Here is a 22,352-nt window from a genome sequence, read left to right on the forward strand (position 1 = left end):
TTGGGGCAATGACATATATATATATATATATATATATATATATATATATATATATATATATAAACTTTAGTAAACTTGCAAATGCTAAAATGCTGTTGTTTATCATTTTTATATGGTCCTCTTCTATTGAGGATTTAGTTAGCCAATCAGCTTTCTAATATCCACCGTGCCCCTTCTCATAAACCATTGTGTATACAAAAATATCGATATCAAATATAAGCAACAAAACACCAATAACTATAATAAAATTAAAAATAGAAGAAAAAGAACTATAATTTGGTATACGGCCCCATACAATCAAATGTTAAAAACAAAACTTAGCAAGAAATTTCTAGATCTTATTGAAAAACACTTTCCCGCAACCAACCCCTTACACAAAATCTTCAATAAAAATACCTTAAAGTTATCCTACAGTTGTTGCGAAAATTTAGAAATGATGATTAAAGCACATAATAACAAAATACTAAATAAAAACAATGTAAACAACAACAAAATAAACAATAAAAAAGTACACACCATGACAAAAATAAAACTAACACTAGCAGAAATAATAATAATAATAATAATAATAATAATAATAATAATAATAATAATAATAAACCAACCCCGGACAAGAACAACCATACTATAAATAAAAATACTAATAACGAACAAGATAAATGCAACTGTAGACACCGCACACTTTGCCCAGTTCAAAATAAATGTCTAACTAAAAGCGTAGTTTATCAGGCAACAATATTTGCGAAAGAAAACCCAAATAACAAGAAATATTACGTAGGCATGACTTCCTTAGATTTCAAAACCCAATACTATGACCACAAAAGTACATTCAACAATAAAAAACACTGTATAAAAACAACACTAGCGAATAAATACTGGGAACTCAAAGAAAGCGGACATTCGCCGGTAGTCGAATGGAAATAATAAGACAAGCTACCACGTGTAGGCATCTAGACGACCCATGTAGATTATGCCTTGATGAAAAATTTGCTACCTTGTATTTTAAAGAACCCCAACATTATTAAACTGTAGAAGAGAAATAGCAAATAACTGTTCACAAAATAAAATTTACTCTAGATAGTGATACAAAATAGTTTTAAAACTAACAAAAACAATAGAAAATAAACAAATAAATAAATTAAATAAACGTGAATATACATAAACGATCACACATATATGTATGTATATATATATATGTATATATATGTGCATATATGTATGTACACATATATATATTAATATATAAACTGACAATAAAAAAAAAAACACTAACCTAGTTTTAAAACAGATCCTTTGTCCGATAAAATGCATGCCCATTGGCTGATAGGAAGGAGCGTGGTGGATACTAGAAAGCTGATTGGCTAATTAAATCCTCAATAGAAGAGGACCATATAAAAACGATAAACAACCACAGAATTTGTGCATAAGCCTGAGGAATCCTAGAGTGGATGAAACGCCGAATATTCAGTGTAGCTTAATCGCCATATATATTTTATAAATTACTAACTAGCTCTATCTATGTATTGAGCATTTTGAAGTAAATACTTAAAGTTTATGCATAAATCTATACTTTCGTATATTAACTTTATGTGAGTAAATTAAGTAGTTATACTTAGCTCCTGAAACAGTCGAGCACTCTCAAAAGAATTTATTTCACTACATTAAAAATGGATATAGAAAGAGTTAATTTCGAAACATCGCTAAAAAACATCCCCACACCCAGCAAACATAGCTATATTATTAAATTAATCCAAAAAACAGATGAACTAATACGCCGAATGCGATGGCGAGCAAATTTCTTCCTTAAAAATGAAAACGTAAACAAAAAAGAATCCTATGGTTTTAAAACCCTTAAAAATGCGAAAACAGTAGACCTTTTGATAAAATTTGAAAATGACCTTTTAAACGTAATTAAAAACTTAGAATTCCACAATCAACCTAACAATTTCCAACGGAAACTACACAAAATCGTTAGAAACATAAACAACTCTAATAAAATCTTTGTAAAAGCAGATAAAACTAGAAACTTTTATAAAATAGATAAGCATTGGCTGATAGGAAGGGGCGCGGTGGATATTAGAAAGCTGATTGGCTAACTAAATCCTCAATAGAAGAGGACCATATAAAAACGATAAACAACCACAGAATTGGCGCATAAGCCTGAGGAATCCTAGAGTGGATGAAACGCCGAATATTCAGTGTAGCTTAATCGCCATATATATTTTATAAATTACTAACTAGCTCTACTTACGTATTGAGCACTTTTGAAGTAAATACTTAAAATTTACGCATAAATCTATACTTTCGTATATTAACTTTATGTGAGTGAATGAAGTAGTTATATATATATATATATATATATATATATATATATATATATAAATTTTATATTAAAAAAAATTCAATCGAAATTAGATTTTTAAATTAAAAGAATTCAAATTTTAAAATTAATGAAATCATTCTCATCTGATAAATAAACAGGTAACAAAACGAGGCTTAAACGTGAACTCGTGAGGTATATATATATATATATATATATTCCACTTCCGACTATAAAATAGATGAGTATTGAGTATTGGCTGAAGAGAACTTGATATGGATATCTTAAACGGTCTTAATCATCGTGCTTGAAAGCGACGAAGTTCGACGATACCAATGACTTGTCTCATCTAACAATTTCTGTACACAAAATACAATTGTATTCTACCAAACTCCTCCGACAATTTTGGGTCTACACATTTGAAATTTTAGATATAGGTTCCTTGGACATGGATCTAACTTAATAACTTGATTTGAGCCGAAAACAATAAATTTTAAGACATCATAATGGTGTTATGTTGTTGCTCTATAATAAAGGGTTGAGTGTTTGTTGCGTCATCTCTAATAATGGATTAGAAGAGATGACGTGTTATATTATATATTTATGTTGTATCATAAAGGGAATCGTGTGTGAGTGACATGTATTTTCAGAACCTACCTCTGCTTCTTCGATGTTGGACCATCTGGAATTTCTCGTCCTGGAGGGAGACTTGATACCTGTTTTTGGATGAAGATTCAATCACTCCAAGACAAGGAATTAGTTCTATCGTTTATTTCACTTTTCCCAGATGTCCTGCAGAAGGTGGAAAGTGAAATCGGCCTGTGTGGCTTCTTCTTCTACACACGTCAGCGTTTGTCCTCCCCCCCAGTGAAGAGGAGGAGACAACGGGAAGCCGTCCGTTGTCTTCTGAGTCCAAATCAAATCTCCAACTGTAATCTTTTTCCTTCTGTGAATTTTTCCTGTCAATCTTTTCAAAACATCCACGTAACCAGATTCCTTTCTGTTACATTTTTCATAACAATAACAAGGTCTGTTTATATTTGTGAGAAATATTGAAACAATTCCCGTTTACCTTGTCAATTTCTGACATTTCATCCGCAGACGCGTGCCACATTTTAATTCATGAACATACATATATGTATATACACCGATACACATATATATATACTAGCATGTCAACCCGGCTCAGACCGGGTCATTCGTGTAACAATAGGGGTCAAAGTTAAAAAGAAATTGACCTCTGCAGTCTCTTCCAAATTACTCAGACAATTTCTGGTCTAAATATTTGAAATTTTACATAAAGGGTATTCAGAGATAGGGCAAGCTTTTTCATCAGTTTGGGTCGAAAATTTTTAGTTACCAATATATAAATGTATGTATGTATGTCTGTTTGCATGTCTGCCTTAAACTTTCAATAGAGGTGACGGATTTTACCAAGATCAGTATCGTTTTAAAGTTCGATCTTTCATACAACAAATATCGAAAAATTGGCTAAAAACATTAATATCTTCCCCTTCAACTAGGCACTTTTCTAGAGGGGTGGGGTCATTTTTTTCGCCGATATTTTTGAAAGTTATCCTCTCCTTTAGATTGTCTAGCCTTAATTTAAAAAAAATGTCGCTTCCGGTTTGGCGGTGATCGTAACAGCATAAACGTTAGGTTTTACCCCGTTCTTTTCCTCCTTTGCGGTACGGGTTCCAGCCTGCCTTCCTACTACCACTTTTTTTTTTTTTGCTAAACATATACATCCAAACACCTGGGCAACGCCGGGCGCCCATGCTAGTATTTAGATAATAGTAATAACAATAAATAAACTAGTATAAACAAAAATATACACAGGCATATCTTAGCACACCTCGGTTAAAACTGGGTCACTTTTTAATACACAAAGAAAGATCACCTATTCTCACCAAAAATAAACAATAAAAGGGAATTACAAATCAAATGGACTTTTGTCTGATAAACACGCAACCATTGGCTGCTAACAATGAGAGCGGGAATAACAAAGAATCTGATTATTTAACTAGGAAATCCAACACTGCGTGTATACATAAAAAAAACCATAGCATCAATTTCATGCATTGGCCTGATGAATCCTCATAAGGATGAAACATGAAAAATTCTGTGAACATATATATATATAGATAGATAGATATAGATATATAGATATTGTCGTCGTCATTGTCATTGGCAGAACTCGGATACGAGTATATATTTTTGCGCATTAGGATTGAGCCAGCCCCAGCTGTGAAATATTTTAGGTGATCCACAAGGTGCAACTTCGTGTTGCACACGCTTAAAATGCCATCATTCACTGCAGCAAACATCTGCTTGACATGCGGGTTCAGGAAGACATCTTGCAGCAGATTGCTGGTACAACATTACGTGGAGTACTGCCTTGTTGCCTACCCTCCAGGTGAGTTTATTCGGGGATGCATCTCCTGCAGTGAATTAAATGCACCCCCAGATACCAACCTGAAAATTTGTATAATTCAGTGCGATACATATACAGTTAAAGCCGAAATTATTGGCACCCTTTCAATTTTTACGTTTTTTGGAGAAGAAAACATTTTTTCACTAATTATTTTTATTAAAGTGTTGATGAACATTTATATCGACCATCTACAGATCTCCTGAAACACTTTTAGTTTATTATAAAATATTCAAAATAAATATTAATGATAACAAAAACAGACGAATTCAAATTTATTGGCAACTTTATCAATAGCCACTTGCAAAGCCTTTGTTTTTCATAACAGCTTCCAGACGTTTTCTATACATTACTAAATTCCTACATACATCAACAGGAATATCAAACCATTCTTCCTTAGCGATATATCCTAATTCCTTCAGGTTCCTTGGTTTCCTTCTTTTCACGTTCGCCTTCACTACAGCCCACAAGTTTTCCATTGGATTCAAGTCCGCACTTTGACTTGGCCACTTCAGGATGTCTATTTCATTATCCAAAAGCCATTTCTTCACCGATTTCACCGTATGTTTTGGATCATTGTCCTGTTGGAAGACCCAGTTGGTTCCAAGACTAAGGGCTTCTGCAGAAGTTTCAGATTTTCAGTCAATATTTTAATGTATTGATCTTGCCTCATGATGCTATCCACAGTGACAAGTTTTCCAGTGCGATTGGCCGAAAAGCAACTCCAAAACATACGGTTTCCTCCACCATACTTCACCGTAGGGACTGAATTCTTTGGGTTGAAGGCTTCTCCTTTCTTCCACCACACAAACGACACATCTCTGCTGCCAAAAAAGTTCAATTTTAATCTCATCCGACCATAAAACTGAACCCAAAAAAGTTGAATCCTTATCAATAAACTCCCATGCAAACTCTAAGCAGGCTTTAACATGTTTCTTGTAGAGGAGAGGAGTCTTCCTTAGTCAGTACTCCTGAATCCCATGTGACCTCAGTGCCCTTCTCAATGTCGAAACAGAAATTTCAATACCTTGATCGCTCAATTGTTGGACTACTTTCTTACCAGTAGTTTTCGGGTCGTTTTCCACTTCTCGAATGACTTGTTGTACAGTTCTGGGAGAAAGTTTCTTTTTACGGTCTCAACCCATCAAGTTTTGAATCGTATTGAAAACACCATACTTCTTGATAATGTTTCTTACTGTTGACACAGGAACTTCAAAATGCTTAGAAATAAATTTGTATCCACTTCCTTTCATGTGTGCATCCACTATTTTCTGTCTAACATCGAAACTGTGTTCCTTAATTTTAGTCATCTTTTCAGTCTGGTGTTATTGATAAAATGAAGGATTGACTAATACACGTTATTTATAGAAGGCTTTGGAACGTTCTAGAAGATGATGCAACACCCAAATCATAATAAACAAGTATTATTTTGCATGAAATATTGTGAATTCTATGATAAAAATCATTAGTGCCAATAAATTTGAATTTTTCTGTTTTTTGTTATCATTAATAATATTTATTTTGAATATTTTATAATAAACTAAAAGTGTTTCAGGAGATCTGTAGATGGTCGATATAAATGTTCATCAACACTTTAATAAAAATAATTAGTGAAAAAATGTTTTTTTCTCCAAAAACGCAAAATTTGAAAGGGTGCCAATAATTTTGGCTTTAACTGCAGCACCTAGCCTTCCCACATGGTCATCCATCTGGTATTGGCTCAACATTGCTTAACTTTAGTGATCGAACAATTACCGGTGTGTCAACGTGATTGTGGCATATATAAGATATAGATATATACTAGATGCACCAGTAAATCGTTAGGATAAAATTATTATCACTATTGTACTTTAATTTTATTTGAAAATACATAAACTGCGACACATCTTGCATAACTAAAACTAATACCCTTTATTTTTATACTATCCTTATTATTATTATTATTATTATTAGTAGTAGTAGTAGTATTATTAGTAGTAGTAGCAGTATTATTATTATTATTATTAGTAGTAGTAGTAGTAGTAGTAGTAGTAGTAGTAGTAGTAGTAGATGTGTTATCTTGGTGGTTAATCCCTATTAATTCCAATTGATTTATAATTATGCATCGAATGAATACGATAATACTTACTTTGCTGCACCTTATCATAACAAAGGTCCATACAATATTTCAGTTAGATCACTCCAGTAGTTTGCAAGAAAAAGTAGAACGGACAGACAGACAAAGATAGAGATTATATAGATTTACTTTTAAAGCAATCAAAATGTTAAATATGCATTATGTCATTCAACTGTTTATTCAAATGAAATTTATTTCATTGTCAATGATGTAATTAATAATGTCAATGATGTAATTAAATATACGAATGTCTGATGTTTTTTAATAAGCAAAATGTGTTTCTGTTTCCAAATGTAGCAAAATGTCGAACAAACACTCAAATGCCATAAATGACAAAGTAAAAAAGATTTCATTCTTTCTGGAAATAGCTGCAATATTTTAATAAACAAAGAGACACCTCCAATCCTTAAAACGAAAAAAACAAACGTTCAACAAAGCTGCATTATTTTTAACCATGCGGAAATAATTCTATAGACCACGTGTTGAAATGTCATACACACTGGCACAACTCCAAGGTCAATAACATATTTATGTAACATCCGAGAGAAAATATCCCAAAACAGAACAGAGAGTGCATATCTCCGCCACGGCTGAACAGTAAAAATAAATCTCAGTAAATTATGAAAATGAAATTTCTTTATAAATAAAGCAGTAGATGTATGTGTGTGTGTGTTTTCGTGTCTATGTGAAAATATTAAACTGATAAACTCTTAAACTACTGGTCACATAACACTGAAATTAACAGGAAATAGTAATCATACACCAAGGATGATTTATAATGAGTAAAACCTTTGTTTGGATGGATGAATAACTCGTGCAGAAATATGCCTGCAAGTTGAAATACAAAATGTTCATTTCAACTTGCAGACATATATCTGTTACTTTTCCGCATGCGCAAATTCATTCATAGTTTGAAATGGTTTAATTAAAAATTTTTCTTATCTGTTGATAGTAGGGAATGTGATTGGGTGCTAAATGTTTTAGTTTCGATTCTAGCTGATGACACCCAAGTCATTTTTTAAACTTTTGAAATTAGTAATATATATATATATACTAGCAATCCGCCTGGCTTTGCTCGGGCCCTATGTACTGTTCATAACTTTATATGCATATGTATATATTAAGAAGTGTGAATATGTACGATAATGCCTTTCTATATAATAGGCTTCATTAACTACCATAGAGAAAAGTTGGTAGGGACCGCAGACCCGAATTTTTTAAAAATTTGAACCCAATTTTGACTCCTTAAAATTTATTGCTTTGGGCTCAAATCAAATTAAAATGTTTGCCCCATGTCTATGTAACCTACATCTAAAATTTCATAAATAAAATCTTTTGAACTTTGAACCCTTGGAAGCCAAATTTGCAGCAAAAAAATGATTAAAAAGCTTACCCCATGTCTGAATACACTTTATATAAAATTTCAAATGTTTAGACCAAAAAATGGCTGAGTAGTTTGGTAGAAACCGCAGAGGTCAATTTTTTTTTTAAACTTTGACCCCAATTATGGCACCTTAACATTTATAAAGAAAAGTTGGTAGAGACTGCAGACGGCAATTTTTTTTTAAATTTGACTCCAATTTTGATCCTTTAACAGTTATTGTTTTGGGTTCAAATCAAGTTATTAAGTTAGATCCATGTCCAAGGAACCTATATCTAAAATTTCATGTGTTTAGACCCAAAATTGGCGGAGGAGTTTGGTAGAATTCTCAAAGGTCAAATCATTGAGCTTTGACCCCTTAACAGCCAAATTTCTGGCCGAAAATCGATTAAAAAATTTTTCCCAAATCTCAATACCCCTTATGTTAAATCTCGAGTCTCTAGATCGAAAATTGGCAGAGTTATCTTGTAGGGAAATGTACACAGACAGACAGACACACAGACATTTTCACTTATATATATATATATATATATATATATATATATATATATATATATATATATATATATATACTAACATTACAGCCCGGCATTGCCCGGGTGTTTGAAGGTGTATGTTGAGCAAAAAAAAAAAAAAAAATGGTCAATTCTTTTTAACTTTGACTCCTATTATGACCTCTTAAGATTTATTGTTTTGGGCTCAAATAAAGTTATTAAGTTAGATCCATGTCAAAGTTTTCAAGTGTTTAGACCCAAAATTGTCGGAGGAGATTGGTAGAGTTCTCAAAGGTCAAATCGTTGAACTTTGACCACTTAACAGCCAAATTTCTGACCGAAAACCGATCACAAAGATTTTCCCATATCTCAATACCCTGTACATCAAATTTCGAGTTTGTAGACTTAAAATTGACAGAGTTATTGCATAGGGAAATGTAGACACACAGACATACACAGACACGTTCTCTTTTATAGATATACTCGCATTTCAGCCCGGCGTTGCACGGGTGTTTGGAGGTGTATGTCGAGCAAAAAAAAAAGCGGTCAATTTTTTTAAATTTGACCCCTAATCTGACCCCTTAAAATTTATTGTTTTGGGCTCAAATCAAGTTATTAAGTTAGATCCATATTCAAGGAACCTATATCTAAAATTTCAAGTGTTTAGACCCAAAATTGGCGGAGGAGTTTTGTATGACTAATGACCAAATTACAGCTAGACACAAAGTCAGTATTAAATGTGGGGAAAGCCCTGCTCCCAAAAATGGACACACTAGATTGGGGAAAAATAAATAAATAATTGCCTCAGTCTTTAAAGATTTTTTGTTCCATACAGTACCAATCATAATTTTTTAAAGTTGCCATATCAACATATTCATGACTAGAAAATGTTGATTTCAATACCGAAAATAGTAATATATCAAAAAATTACAAAAATTAATTGAGTAAAAGTTATCTATAGTTAAAAGTCATTTTTACGGAAAATTTAGTAAAATTGCATTTTTCTTAGACGTTATAAAGTAGACAGTACGAGTCTACACACAGGGGAGATAGCCCGGAACGAATATTTTAAATTACTAAAAACTAAAAACTTATCCAGATAGGTAGAAGAGTAACTTATCTTGCTTTCGATAACATTTATTTGTTATATATTTGTTTTGTTTTTTTCATATCAATGTGTATTGTAAAACAAATCCGATCTTAGGTTTACTTTCGACAGCTTAACTCTTGCTGCCCTTATTTTGTCCTTTAGTCCCCATATTCCATGAGAGATGTTTCTGACAAAGAAGGAAGAATTGCTGTTTTCTAGATTAGAATATATCCCATCTAACACTTATCGTTGGCAAGTTTTTGACCTTGAAATAGTTTTTTTTTAATGTTTAATTTCTTGCATCAAGTGTCTTCATGCCTTGTCTGGGCCGATTTTCATAAAAATAGTTGTTTCTTTGATCGTGTCTAATTTAGTTGTGTATAAATAGTAAAAATCGATTATCTCTTGTTTTTGGACTGTTGTCAGTGAAGAGAAAGAAGTACTACTGCTACTGCTAAGAGCGAATGTCTTTGTTGTTGGTGAAAACAAGAAAGGGAAACTACTACTACCGCTGATAAAAATTACAAGCATTGTTTCTGTTATTGGTGAAAGGAAGAAAATAATTTGGCACCTTACATAAATACAGGGAGTTTATATTCTGTGAGTTGTTTCAACTCTAAATAATTTACGTGACTGAAATAAGAATGAGTTAACCGAGCACATCTTTCACTTTGCTAACAAACTCATATATTAAATCATCTATGGCATCACTAGGTGTGTCAGAATTTTGGGGGAATTTTTGACACCCTTAACACAAAACTGCGAATAAAATATACAAAACTCATAATTTCTCTTTTTAAAGTGGTTTGTTTAATTTCTTTATGGAAGTATACTTCCAAAATAAACTATTAAAGGTTTTGAATAATAATAGAAATATTATTTTTTATTTAAAAAAAAAACAGTGTTTACAAAGTGCCTGTGCACACTCATGCAGCGATTTTTTTTTTATGTAATAAAAAGAATTGAATATTACGAGTTAAATTTTTTTTCAATTTAAAAATCTATCAAAATTTTTCTATTGGTTCAATTTTTACAATATTTATAGGTTTAATGCGAAATTTTACAGGTTTAATGCGAAATTTTATGCTCTTTCCAATAAACTGAATATAATATTCTAGACAAACGTTTTGTTTTAAATTCATCCCCCCCCATTTTGAAATGTCTATTAAAAAGAAAATAATTAATTTTCTCACTTCAAATTTATATATCACAAATTGTAGACAAAAGATCAATAAATAAAATAATCTAATTTAAAACAAAAAAAAAGAATAGTTTTGTGCAAATTTACCTGTAAAGTCAGAAGTTTAAAACCTTTTTTTTTTAAAAACACGTTGATTTTTTTTAAAGTGAAACCTCACATTTTAAAAATTTTGTCCTGAAAATATTGAATACCTACAACAATTTTTTCTGTTTCATTCAATGTCTTTTTTTTAGATTAAAAAAAAAATCACTCCATAAAGACGAATAAAATATATTAAATAAAAAAATCATGTATTTCTTTAAGAGAATAAATAAAAATCGAAAATTGGTCGAGTGGAATTTTTTTTATCAGCAAAAACTGATAAGTGAAATGTGATCATTTTTAAAATACGATGGCCCATATGGACTAACTTTTGTTTACAGCCAGCAATAGAAAGGGAGATCAATTCCGGCCCTTACAGGCCACCGCAGTTCTTAACTCGAATAAAAGGAGACATTTATCTCTCTTTATTCCCCTTCTGAAACATCTGATGTCGCACTATTTTTTAATCCTTGCTTAAAAAAGTATTTTATTTAAAAAGGACATGGAATATAAAATATAAATATGGATAAATTCTTAACAATGAAGAATGGAAGTCCCTATTGATTAGTATTTTTTTATAGGTAAGTGATTTTTTGGAATTTATATATACTTTTATATTCGAAGTAAGTCAAGATTCGTTCATTTTCTTGAAATCTCTTTTAAAGAAAACCGATTTAAAAAAACAAATATTGCATATTTTGCTATTAAACCTGTTATTATTTTAAAATTTGGTCTTTGATCCTTTTATTAAAAAAATAGAGTTTGAATTACATTTTTCAAGTAGTTATAAGCTTCGAAAGATAGTAAGTCTAAATATTCAAGTTTTCATCACGAATTTTAATGGCGATTTTCTGACACTGCTATGGCATCACATGGAAATAGACGAACATAACTAAAATGATATATTTTTTCTTCTATCTACGTAAAGTAACACTATTTTTTTTTTTTTAATTTATACTCTCATTTTGGTACCAAATTTCATATTCTTCAGTCTAATCACCTAAAACTAGTTAATAAACAAACAGATAGAGAGAGCGATGGGTATCATATTTGTATCGGTAAAAGATTATTCCTACTAAAATTTAAGTTCCTCACTTGAATCAACCACAAGTTTTATTTGCTAATTTCTATTTCATTTCGTTCATAATTTACTGAGATTTATTTTTATTGTTCACCCGTGGCGGAGATATGCGCTCTCTGTTCTGTTTTGGGATATTTTCTCTCGGATGTTACATATATATGTTATTGACCTTGGAGTTGTGCCAGTGTGTATGACATTTCAACACGTGGTCTATAGAATTATTTCCGCATGGTTAAAAATAATGCAGCTTTGTTGAACGTTTGGCTTTTTTCGTTTTAAGGATTGGAGGTGTCTCTTTGTTTATTAAAATATTGCAGCTATTTCCAGAAAGAATGAAATCTTTTTTTACTTTGTCATTTATGGCATTTGAGTGTTTGTTCGACATTTTGCTACATTTGGAAACAGAAACACATTTTGCTTATTAAAAAACATCAGACATTCGTATATTTAATTACATCATTGACATTATTAATTACATCATTGACAATGAAATAAATTTCATTTGAATAAACAGTTGAATGACATAATGCATATTTAACATTTTGATTGCTTTAAAAGTAAATCTATATAATCTCTATCTTTGTCTGTCTGTCCGTTCTACTTTTTGGGGGGAGGGGGGCGAGGACTACTGGTGTGATCTAACTGAAATTTTTTTTATAAGTTGCAGCGAATTAAGTATTATGGTATTCATTCAATGCACAGTTAGAAATTAATTAGGATTAGTCACCGTGATCATACAGTTACCCTAGAAGTTTTCTTAGAAATTACTGTGAGTTCTGACTGAATTTTTGTATAGGTTTTTGTTATAAGGTACAGTGAATTAATTATTATGGTATCTGTTCACTGCTAAGTTAGGGATTAATAGGTATTAATAGAGATAAACATTTAATGTAAAAATATGTGCAAATTCAACCATATTCAACCATGAATTGACATTAAGCACTTATTCCAAGACAGCGGACTATTGCTTTTGCCCGTTTTTAATGGACTGATAGTCTAATATATTTTATTATACTAAATGTGAGTTAATCAACGTTTATTTCCCTAAAGCTTTTTCCTTTATGCTTTAATATCACAAAATACATGTTAAAATATACCTTAATTCTCGGTTCGAGTTATGTGTTTTTTTAAGAATCTGTTTTAATTATTCTAATCAGTCGTAATTTATAATTAACTGAACACATTGATCTCTGTCGTGTGTTGCTTCAATCGCTTTTAATAGTTTTAATAGCCTTATGTCATCAAACAAATGCCAACATGTAAAATATGCATTTAACCGATGATGATGATGATGATGATGATGATGATGATGATGATTTATGGACATCTAGAGAAATAGTGCCTTTTATATAGTAATTAAGCTACACAGAATCGTGCGCCTTTAATCCTAGTAAGAACTGGTCATGTTAAAATAGTTAACCTTAATAGTTGGTTCGAGATATGCTTGAAAAAATATTCTGTTTTAATTATTCTAATTAGCTGTAATTTATAATTAACCGACCAAGTCAGCATCTCTCTTTTTTAATGGTCTTGTGTCGTTAAAGACATGTCATTATATAAAACATAATGCGTGTTTAACTTACTGATTGTTTAATGTTATATCGTGAATTTCGATATAAGCCAAATAATAATTTGAAGTGGAATAATCGTACAAAGATTGGGGTAACACAAATTTGGTTTATTGTACGAATAGCACAAAACAGGAACATAGTGTAATGAAGGATATATATATATATATATATATATATATATATATATATATATATATATATATATATATATATATATATATATATACAGGGTGACCCAAAAAAAAACAAAAGCTAAATGGGGGCCATCTGGAACATATGCTGCAGAACGGAAAAAAAAAGGCCAAAGACCCTAGTGTTTTGATGTGATGTTTTGGATATAATAAATTAGTTATGACCAAAGTTTCATTTCATTCGGACAAAACACTAAGAAACAGGGCCGAATTAGAGTTGGGGCCCGTTTTTCTTGGGTCACCCTGTATACATATATGGTGAAAATGTTTAAATATTATATATACATATATATATATATATATATATATATATATATATATATATATATATATATATAATTTTAGTCATTCAATATATTTAAAAATGTATGACGTGAAATGGTTAAATTTCAAATCAAAAGATTTTTATTATTCTATGTAAGACAAAGAATACATTTGAAATATTTTAACTCCTTATCCGATAGGATTTCGATGTCTTCCATCTCTTCAGAGGAGAAAATATTAGCAAATAATTATAATGGTTTACACTGTATTTGCTAGAGTCAGTGAAACATGGAAAATCACAATTAAAAGTTTTTTAAGTATTTAAATATCATAGAGTAAGGGAAGTTAATGAAAAGGATATAAAAATTCACATCCAAATTACATGGTAAAATCCGAAGTGAATGTTTTTGATAGTAGTGTTGTAAAATGATCCAATCTGTATTTTGAGTAATCCACATCACAAGGTAGCAGTCTAAAGTAGGCATTTTCCTGGATAAATTTTCTTTGTTATGTCTGTAGGTAAGTATGAAAGGTGATTCCGCCTACAAAGAATGTGAAGGTCCTTCCTTTTTTCTTCCGTCCGTCAAACTCTCTTTTTCTATATAGCTAACCATTGTTTGTGTCAGAGGGCTGCTAGGGTGTTTTATTATGATGCTTAAAAATCTTTTATCATACTAAAACTGAATTGTTTGCTTCCCTAACTATTTTTGCCTATATACTTTAATAATAGGTGCCCGGCGTTGCCAGGGTGTTTGAAGGTGTGTGTTGAGCAAAAAAAAAAAAGTGGTAGTAGGAAAAGAACGAGAAAAAACGTGACGCCTTTGCTGTTACGACCACCACCAAACCGGAAGTGACGTAGGTTTTAATTAAGGTTAGGAAATCAAAAAGAGAGGATGACTTTCGAAAATATCGGTGAAAAAAGCGACCCCTCCCTGTAGAAAAGTGTCCAGTTGAGGGTGAAGAAATTAATGTTTTTAGCCAACTTTTCGGTATTTGTCGTCTGAAGGGTCGAGTTTCAAAACGATACCGATCTCGTGAAAATCCGTCGCCTCTGTTGAAAGTTTTAGGCAGACATGCAAACATACATACATAAATTTATATATTTATAGCTGAAATTTTCGACCCAAACCGATTAGAAAGCTTGACCTATCTCTGAATAGCCTTTATGTAAAATTTCAAATGTTTAGACCAGAAATTGTCTGGGTAATTTGGTAGACCGCACAGGTCAAATTTTTAAAAACTTTGATCCCTATTATGACCCCTTAAAATTTATTGTTTTGGGCTCAAATCAAGTTATTAAGTTAGAGCCATGTCCAAGGAACCTATATCTAAAATTTCCATTTTTTATACCAAAAAATGTCGGAGGAGTTTGGTAGAGTTCTCAAAGGTCAAATCGCTGAACTTTGACCCCTTAACAGCCAAATTTCTGACCGAAAACAGATTACAAAGATTTTCTCAAATCTCAGTACCCTGTATATCATATTTCGAGTCTGTAGACTGAAAATTAACAGAGTTATTGTGTCGGGAAATGTGTACACACACACACACACACACACGCGTTCACTTTACTTTTATAGATAGATAGATAGTACTGTGATAATATTTTTGTCTTTATGTAAAATAATGACCCGGTGTTAAGTAGTGGCATGTTAGTAGATATTTTACCCTCTATTTGGAAGCATTGTTTTGGAGAGGCAGTAATCTTTAAGTAAATGTAATAATTTTTGTATTAAGTGAAAATGTAGAAATGTTTTCGTAAAACACTCTGTAGGAAGTGATATCAGTGTTGAGGAGAAAAGATGTGCATAGTTTCGTTTATTCTCCTCTAATGTCTGAATTTAGAGGGAAAAAGCAAGATCGTTTTATTTTATTGTATTTATTTGCTTCCCCACCAAAGCAAATTAGGCACAAGGCCGTTTTTAATGTGGGGTAAAAACCAGCTCCCCTAAAAGTAGCCAAAAAGTGGTTACCAAAAATAATAATTGTCCCAGTATAGAGTATTTCCCCTCCATTGACTGGTACAAATTATCTTAAGCGCAGCATCTGCAGAACAGATACTACACTTTGATCCCGGCCCGAAGGCCAAATGTTCCCAAATCCCAAAATTGCCAAATGCAAAATATTCTTTCTCACCTGCCGTAAATTCTGTCTACGGAATTCTGCCTCCATTACAGTAGCGGTTTTCTCCTGGATGAATGCAGCTCTCCATTTACACCAAATTCGATAATATATCTGTTTTTCATGCTGGACAAAAGAAAAAAGAAAAAAAAAATAACGGGCAACGGGAGGCAAATAAATGTTTCCAAAATGTCCGAAATTTATTTTGGATTTTTTTTTTTTTTACTTTTATCTACTCCAAAAGATGTGCTGCCATTGAGATTTAAGGGGCTGCTGTGATGAGGGGGTCAGATGTATAGGGAACATCCTAAATGGGGAGTTGTGCAGTAAGATATGTGTTCACATTACATTTAAATTTCAACATATTGATTCATTTGTGAAAACAGGGAGCTGGAAGAAATTTGAAAGATAAACTATCCAAGGATAAAAGCTATTAGAGTAAAACGTTTTCCAGAATCTGGGGACATATACAGTGAATGGGTGAGATGTTGCTTCTCGTCAGATTTGTGGGTGGTATTTGTGGGTGGTATTTGTGGGTGGTAAGATATTTGGAGAGTTTACAAGGAGGAAAGATTCACTAATTATGATTCATAATTATGTTCTCTAGTGAGATAAACAATACAAGAGGCGCAACATAAAACTGCGTTTATGATTGAAGATTATTAGGTCATCGGGTACTAGTGGGTTGGAGGTGGGGGCTTTCCCGGTTGTAAAATACACTTAAATATGATATTTTAATTTGTCCAGATTTCGTATACATTATTATAGAATCGTAATTTCAAAAGCAAAAAAAGTATTTGGGCGCCATCAGCTAGAATCGAAACCGAAATCAAAACTGTAGCTAGTGACATTACCACTGTACCAACGTGACGCGTATATGAAGGGATTAAAAATAAACTAAGATGTCTGTACAAAATGTATACCGATGTTTTCAATGTTGATCCCTTTTTGACTCCTTAAAACTATTTTAACCGGCTAAAGACCCAGGAAATAACAGTCCATAAAAAATCCAATCATTTGAGACCCCTAGCGCCACTCTGCGACTTTTAATGTCGGAAGAAATAGAGTTTGAAAATATGGAGACAGACAGACAGACAGACAGACAGACAGAAAGACATAGTGAGTTTTATAAATTAAATTTGTCAACATCAGATGATTTTGCATTCATCATTATAGACATCACAAGAATTTTTTTTTTTTTTAAAGCTTACCCAAAGGGAAGCAGTGTAACTGAGATCTGTGTGATACTTCCATCGGTTGCAATATTTATTGGCAAGGTGCATTCGACGTCGGACTATGCAACGAGATATCAGAGTTTCTTGGCGCCAGATCAGAAAATAAGTCATACTGAAATAAAAAAAAATATGCTTGAAATGATTTTATTTGCTTGCCCAGAATGTTTGTGCCGATTTTTAATAGTTAACGTTAATTTTAATAGTTAACGCTAAAAAATGTCAAAATATTCGCAGATTAGCAGGGAGACCCGGCATTGCCTAGGTTTTAATGAGGGTCAATGAATGTTTCACCCCCCCCCATATTTTATTGTCATCGAAATCAGTGAAATCGCTCAGTTTTTTTTCAATCAAATCAATTAATTGCCTTCTCTAGTTGGAGACCCATCGCATTTAACAAGGAGGAAGCTTCACATGCCTCCTCAAGTCAAGTATCATGGTACAATTGTACTCTAAACAGAAATATTCATTTCGGAAGCACCCCTGTCATATCAAAGAACCTATTGTTGATTTTATATATTGGCCGTTTTAAAAAAATTTTTTTTAATTACATTTTCACCCCAAACAAGGCGCATTGCCACTTTGTTGTAGGGGGGCTACTATCAGGGACATAAGCATCAGGGGTACTGTGTAGGAAGTTGCGCAGCAAGATGTCTGTTCACGTTACACTTGAGCTTTTGCATGTCAGTACAGTTAGGGAAGCAGGGACCCGGAAGGGAATTCCAAAGTCTAGCTGTTCTGGGAAGAAACTACTGGAGTAAAAGGTTGTCTTGTATCTAGGGATCTCTACTATGAAGGGGTGGGATTAAGCTGCTTGTTGGGGTTTGTCGGGGTTTGTCGGGGGTATTTACGTCGAGGGGGCACAAGTGTCTGCTTGTATGGTAAAACTTCTCAAATGCACTTGTGATGTTAGACTGTGTAAGTCAAAATCGCCTGTTCTTTTTTTTCATTGGATATTTTTGATTATCGATACTTATTGGAGGCATTCCCATACAAAACCTATCTTATAACACTGTCAGGCACATAAAGTATATTTGCGTGAAATTAAAAAAACAAAATCGGTCCAATCGTTTCAGAGTCCATAGGGAATGAACTCACACACACAGACAAAGTTCCTTTTATATAATAGTAGAGATTGATATAGATATAGAGATATGATATAATGACATTTCCGGTTCACGCATACTTCAAGCTATCTCTTGAGAAAAAAAAGGTTAAAATTATTTAATTTGTGTTAATTTTAGAGGCTCTTGAAACTGGAAAACTGAAAAACTTATTTTAGACATTTAATGCTTTTTTTTTCCTCATAAAAGTGTAACTAGCGAAGTTTACTTCTCAGCATTCAAAATGAAAATGCTCAAACTTGTTTCTGCGCAACCGATTTGACGCATTAAAAAAACAAATAAAAACATTTTAACCCAATCAGATGTATTTTTCTGAATTTATCAAAATTGCCGTTTTGATCCATCCCGAATGCATGAAAAGCTAGATATATCTTTAGTAAACAGTTGAACCCAAACCCATGACAGAGCTAACATCTTTTTTGCCTCAGACCCTCCCCTCTGCTGCCCCTTTGTCGAACCCTGGATAACTTTCTAAACTCACACTTACACACAGTCATAAGCATATGCACACAACTCGTTAACTTTTCTTATTATCCTCTGCTCTTCAAAAACAATGTATAAATTTATTCATTTTAAATACGCCCAACTTTTCTCACTGAACTTTCTTTCTAAAATTTAAATGAATGAACATTGATCTTATTAATAACTTTTAATCGAATACAATTTGTGTAATTGAGTAATTGAATGGGGAAGTTTATGTGGATAATTTACAGCACTTTGATTAACAACCCAGACTTCTTCTTCGATATATCAGCTAAACATTCCCCATTGTTTTACAAGAATTCTAAAAATATTAACAAAAATTTCTGTTTTCCTAACTATGAAAACTTTCATTTCAAAAAAATATTTCTTTACTGCTTCCAAGTTCTGTGGTTTCGTTCATTGATCTCATTCCCACTCGGCAAGTAGGCACATCGAAACCGCAGATGCACGTCCCAACTATCCACAAATTTCTTGAACTCCTAACTAGTAAACACAGTGCCATTGTCGGTCAGTGTCTCCATTGGTGGGCCTCGTTCAAGGAAGACATTCTCTTACTGTCAGATGGCAGTGGTCACATCTTGCCGACACAGCAGCCACCATAATGCAAACCTAGATATATCACAATCAATAAGCGTAAACAACGCTAGTCTGCTCCAGTTGTCTTTTGCATTCAGTTTCCCTCTTGTCCAAAATGCCGAAATAGCTTGTAACACAAAAAGGAAGGAAAAAAGGGCAAGAAAGCAAAGTGACTCAATAACATGCAACAACAGTCTCTAAGGATTCTCTTAAAACAATGCCTGCATTCTCCTTGCAGGCTACTTTTATGCAGTTGAGCAACGAGATTTTGCACATGAGCAGCGAGATTTTGCACCACTTTGCGAGATCACTAGTCATAAAAGTTGTGGGCGCTGTCATCTTGGTTCTTTCTCCCCCTCCCCACATTCCACATGACGTGCAGATGCTTCAACGGTAAGCCATTTTCTTGGTTTCCACAATTTTCCCTACAAAATAAATTATATCTTGTTTGGTAAAAATACAAATCCAAGGAGTTATCTTAACTGTATGATATAATAATCTTTAACAAAAGGATCGCCAACGAAAGAAAAACATTGCCTTTTTATAAACAATGAATTATATAGATTTATTTGTATGGCTTACATTGCTGGGTGTAGGTTGTTAGATGTCAAGAATGTATAGAAAATAATTAAATTGTAATAATTTATGTTGTCTGGTGAAATCTTTTCTTTGAGTTATATATCTCCAAATGACTTATAGATTATGATAACCTCTATTTTTACTAGCACCTGTTTTTATATGTTTAACAAAGTAACTATAAAATTTTAGAATGGGATTTTGTCACTGTTTCCTGTTTTCCTTACTGTACTAACCTGAAAAAGTTTAAATATGATGTGAACAGACATCTTGCTGCTCAGCTCCCAACAACAGTTATTTGTTAGACACGATCCCAAATGGCAAGTGCCAATACGCTTTGTTTAGAGTGAAAAAGAGTAAAAAAAAGAATAAAGTTTGGCATTACTATAATTGTATTGATTTTATTGTATCGATTTTATTGTATTGATTAAATTGTATTGATTTTATTGCATTGATTTAATTGTATTGATTTTATTGTATTGATTTAATTTTATTGATTTAATTTTATTGATTTTATTGTACTGCTTTAATTGTATTGATTTAATTTTATTGATTTAATTGTATTGATTTAATTGTATTGATTTAATTGTATTGATTTAATTGTATTGATTTAATTGTATTGATTTTATTGTATTGATTTAATTTTATTGATTTAATTTTATTGATTTTATTGTACTGCTTTAATTGTATTGATTTAATTTTATTGATTTAATTTTATTGATTTAATTGTATTGATTTAATTGTATTGATTTAATTTTATTGATTTAATTGTATTGATTTAATTTTATTGATTTAATTGTATTGATTTAATTGTATTGATTTAATTGTATTGATTTAATTTTATTGATTTAATTTTATTGATATAATTTTATTGATTTAATTGTATTGATTTAATTGTATTGATTTAATTTTATTGATTTAATTTTATTGATTTAATTGTATTGATTTAATTTTATTGATTTTATTGTATTGATTTTATTGTATTGATTTAATTTTATTGATTTAATTTTATTGATTTTATTGTACTGCTTTAATTGTATTGATTTAATTTTATTGATTTAATTGTATTGATTTAATTGTATTGATTTAATTGTATTGATTTAATTGTATTGATTTAATTGTATTGATTTAATTGTATTGATTTAATTGTATTGATTTAATTTTATTGATTTAATTTTATTGATTTAATTGTATTGATTTAATTGTATTGATTTAATTTTATTGATTTAATTTTATTGATTTTATTGTACTGCTTTTATTGTATTGATTTAATTGTATTGATTTAATTGTATTGATTTAATTGTATTGATTTAATTGTATTGATTTAATTTTATTGATTTAATTGTATTGATTTAATTGTATTGATTTAATTTTATTGATTTAATTTTATTGATTTTATTGTACTTCTTTAATTGTATTGATTTAATTGTATTGATTTAATTGTATTGATTTAATTGTATTGATTTAATTGTATTGATTTAATTGTATTGATTTAATTTTATTGATTTAATTTTATTGATTTAATTTTATTGATTTTATTGTACTGCTTTAATTGTATTGATTTAATTGTATTGATTTAATTGTATTGATTTAATTGTATTGATTTAATTGTATTGATTTAATTTTATTGATTTAATTTTATTGATTTTATTGTACTGTTTTAATTGTATTGATTTAATTTTATTGATTTAATTTTATTGATTTAATTTTATTGATTTAATTGTATTGATTTAATTGTATTGATTAAATTGTATTGATTTAATTGTATTGATTTAATTTTATTGATTTAATTGTATTGATTTAATCTTATTGATTTTATTGTATTGATTGAATTGTATTGATTTAATTGTATTGATTTAATTTTATTGATTTAATTGTATTGATTGAATTGTATTGATTTTATTGTATTGATTTAATTGTATTGATTTAATTTTATTGATTTAATTTTATTGATTTTATTTTACTGCTTTAATTGTATTGATTTAATTTTATTGATTTAATTGTATTGATTTAATTGTATTG

General features: G+C 31.0%; 1 protein-coding gene across 1 annotated transcript in view; it reads right to left on the reverse strand.

Annotated features, from left to right (window-relative positions):
* LOC145289608 (uncharacterized) overlaps positions 1-22,352 on the reverse strand; it is a 194,307-nt gene that overhangs the window by 13,717 nt on the left and 158,238 nt on the right. Inside the window, exons 29-30 of the mRNA XM_080136424.1 lie at positions 17,551-17,686; positions 16,355-16,465 (exon numbers count right to left, since the gene is read on the reverse strand). Of these exons, the coding sequence (XP_079992550.1) occupies positions 16,355-16,465; positions 17,551-17,686 (247 nt within the window). The remainder of the gene's footprint in view (positions 1-16,354; positions 16,466-17,550; positions 17,687-22,352) is intronic.

This window comes from Euprymna scolopes, chromosome 2 (genome assembly GCF_053919585.1).
Source record: "Euprymna scolopes isolate OS-2025 chromosome 2, ASM5391958v1, whole genome shotgun sequence".
NCBI classification, from domain to species: domain Eukaryota; kingdom Metazoa; phylum Mollusca; class Cephalopoda; order Sepiida; family Sepiolidae; genus Euprymna; species Euprymna scolopes.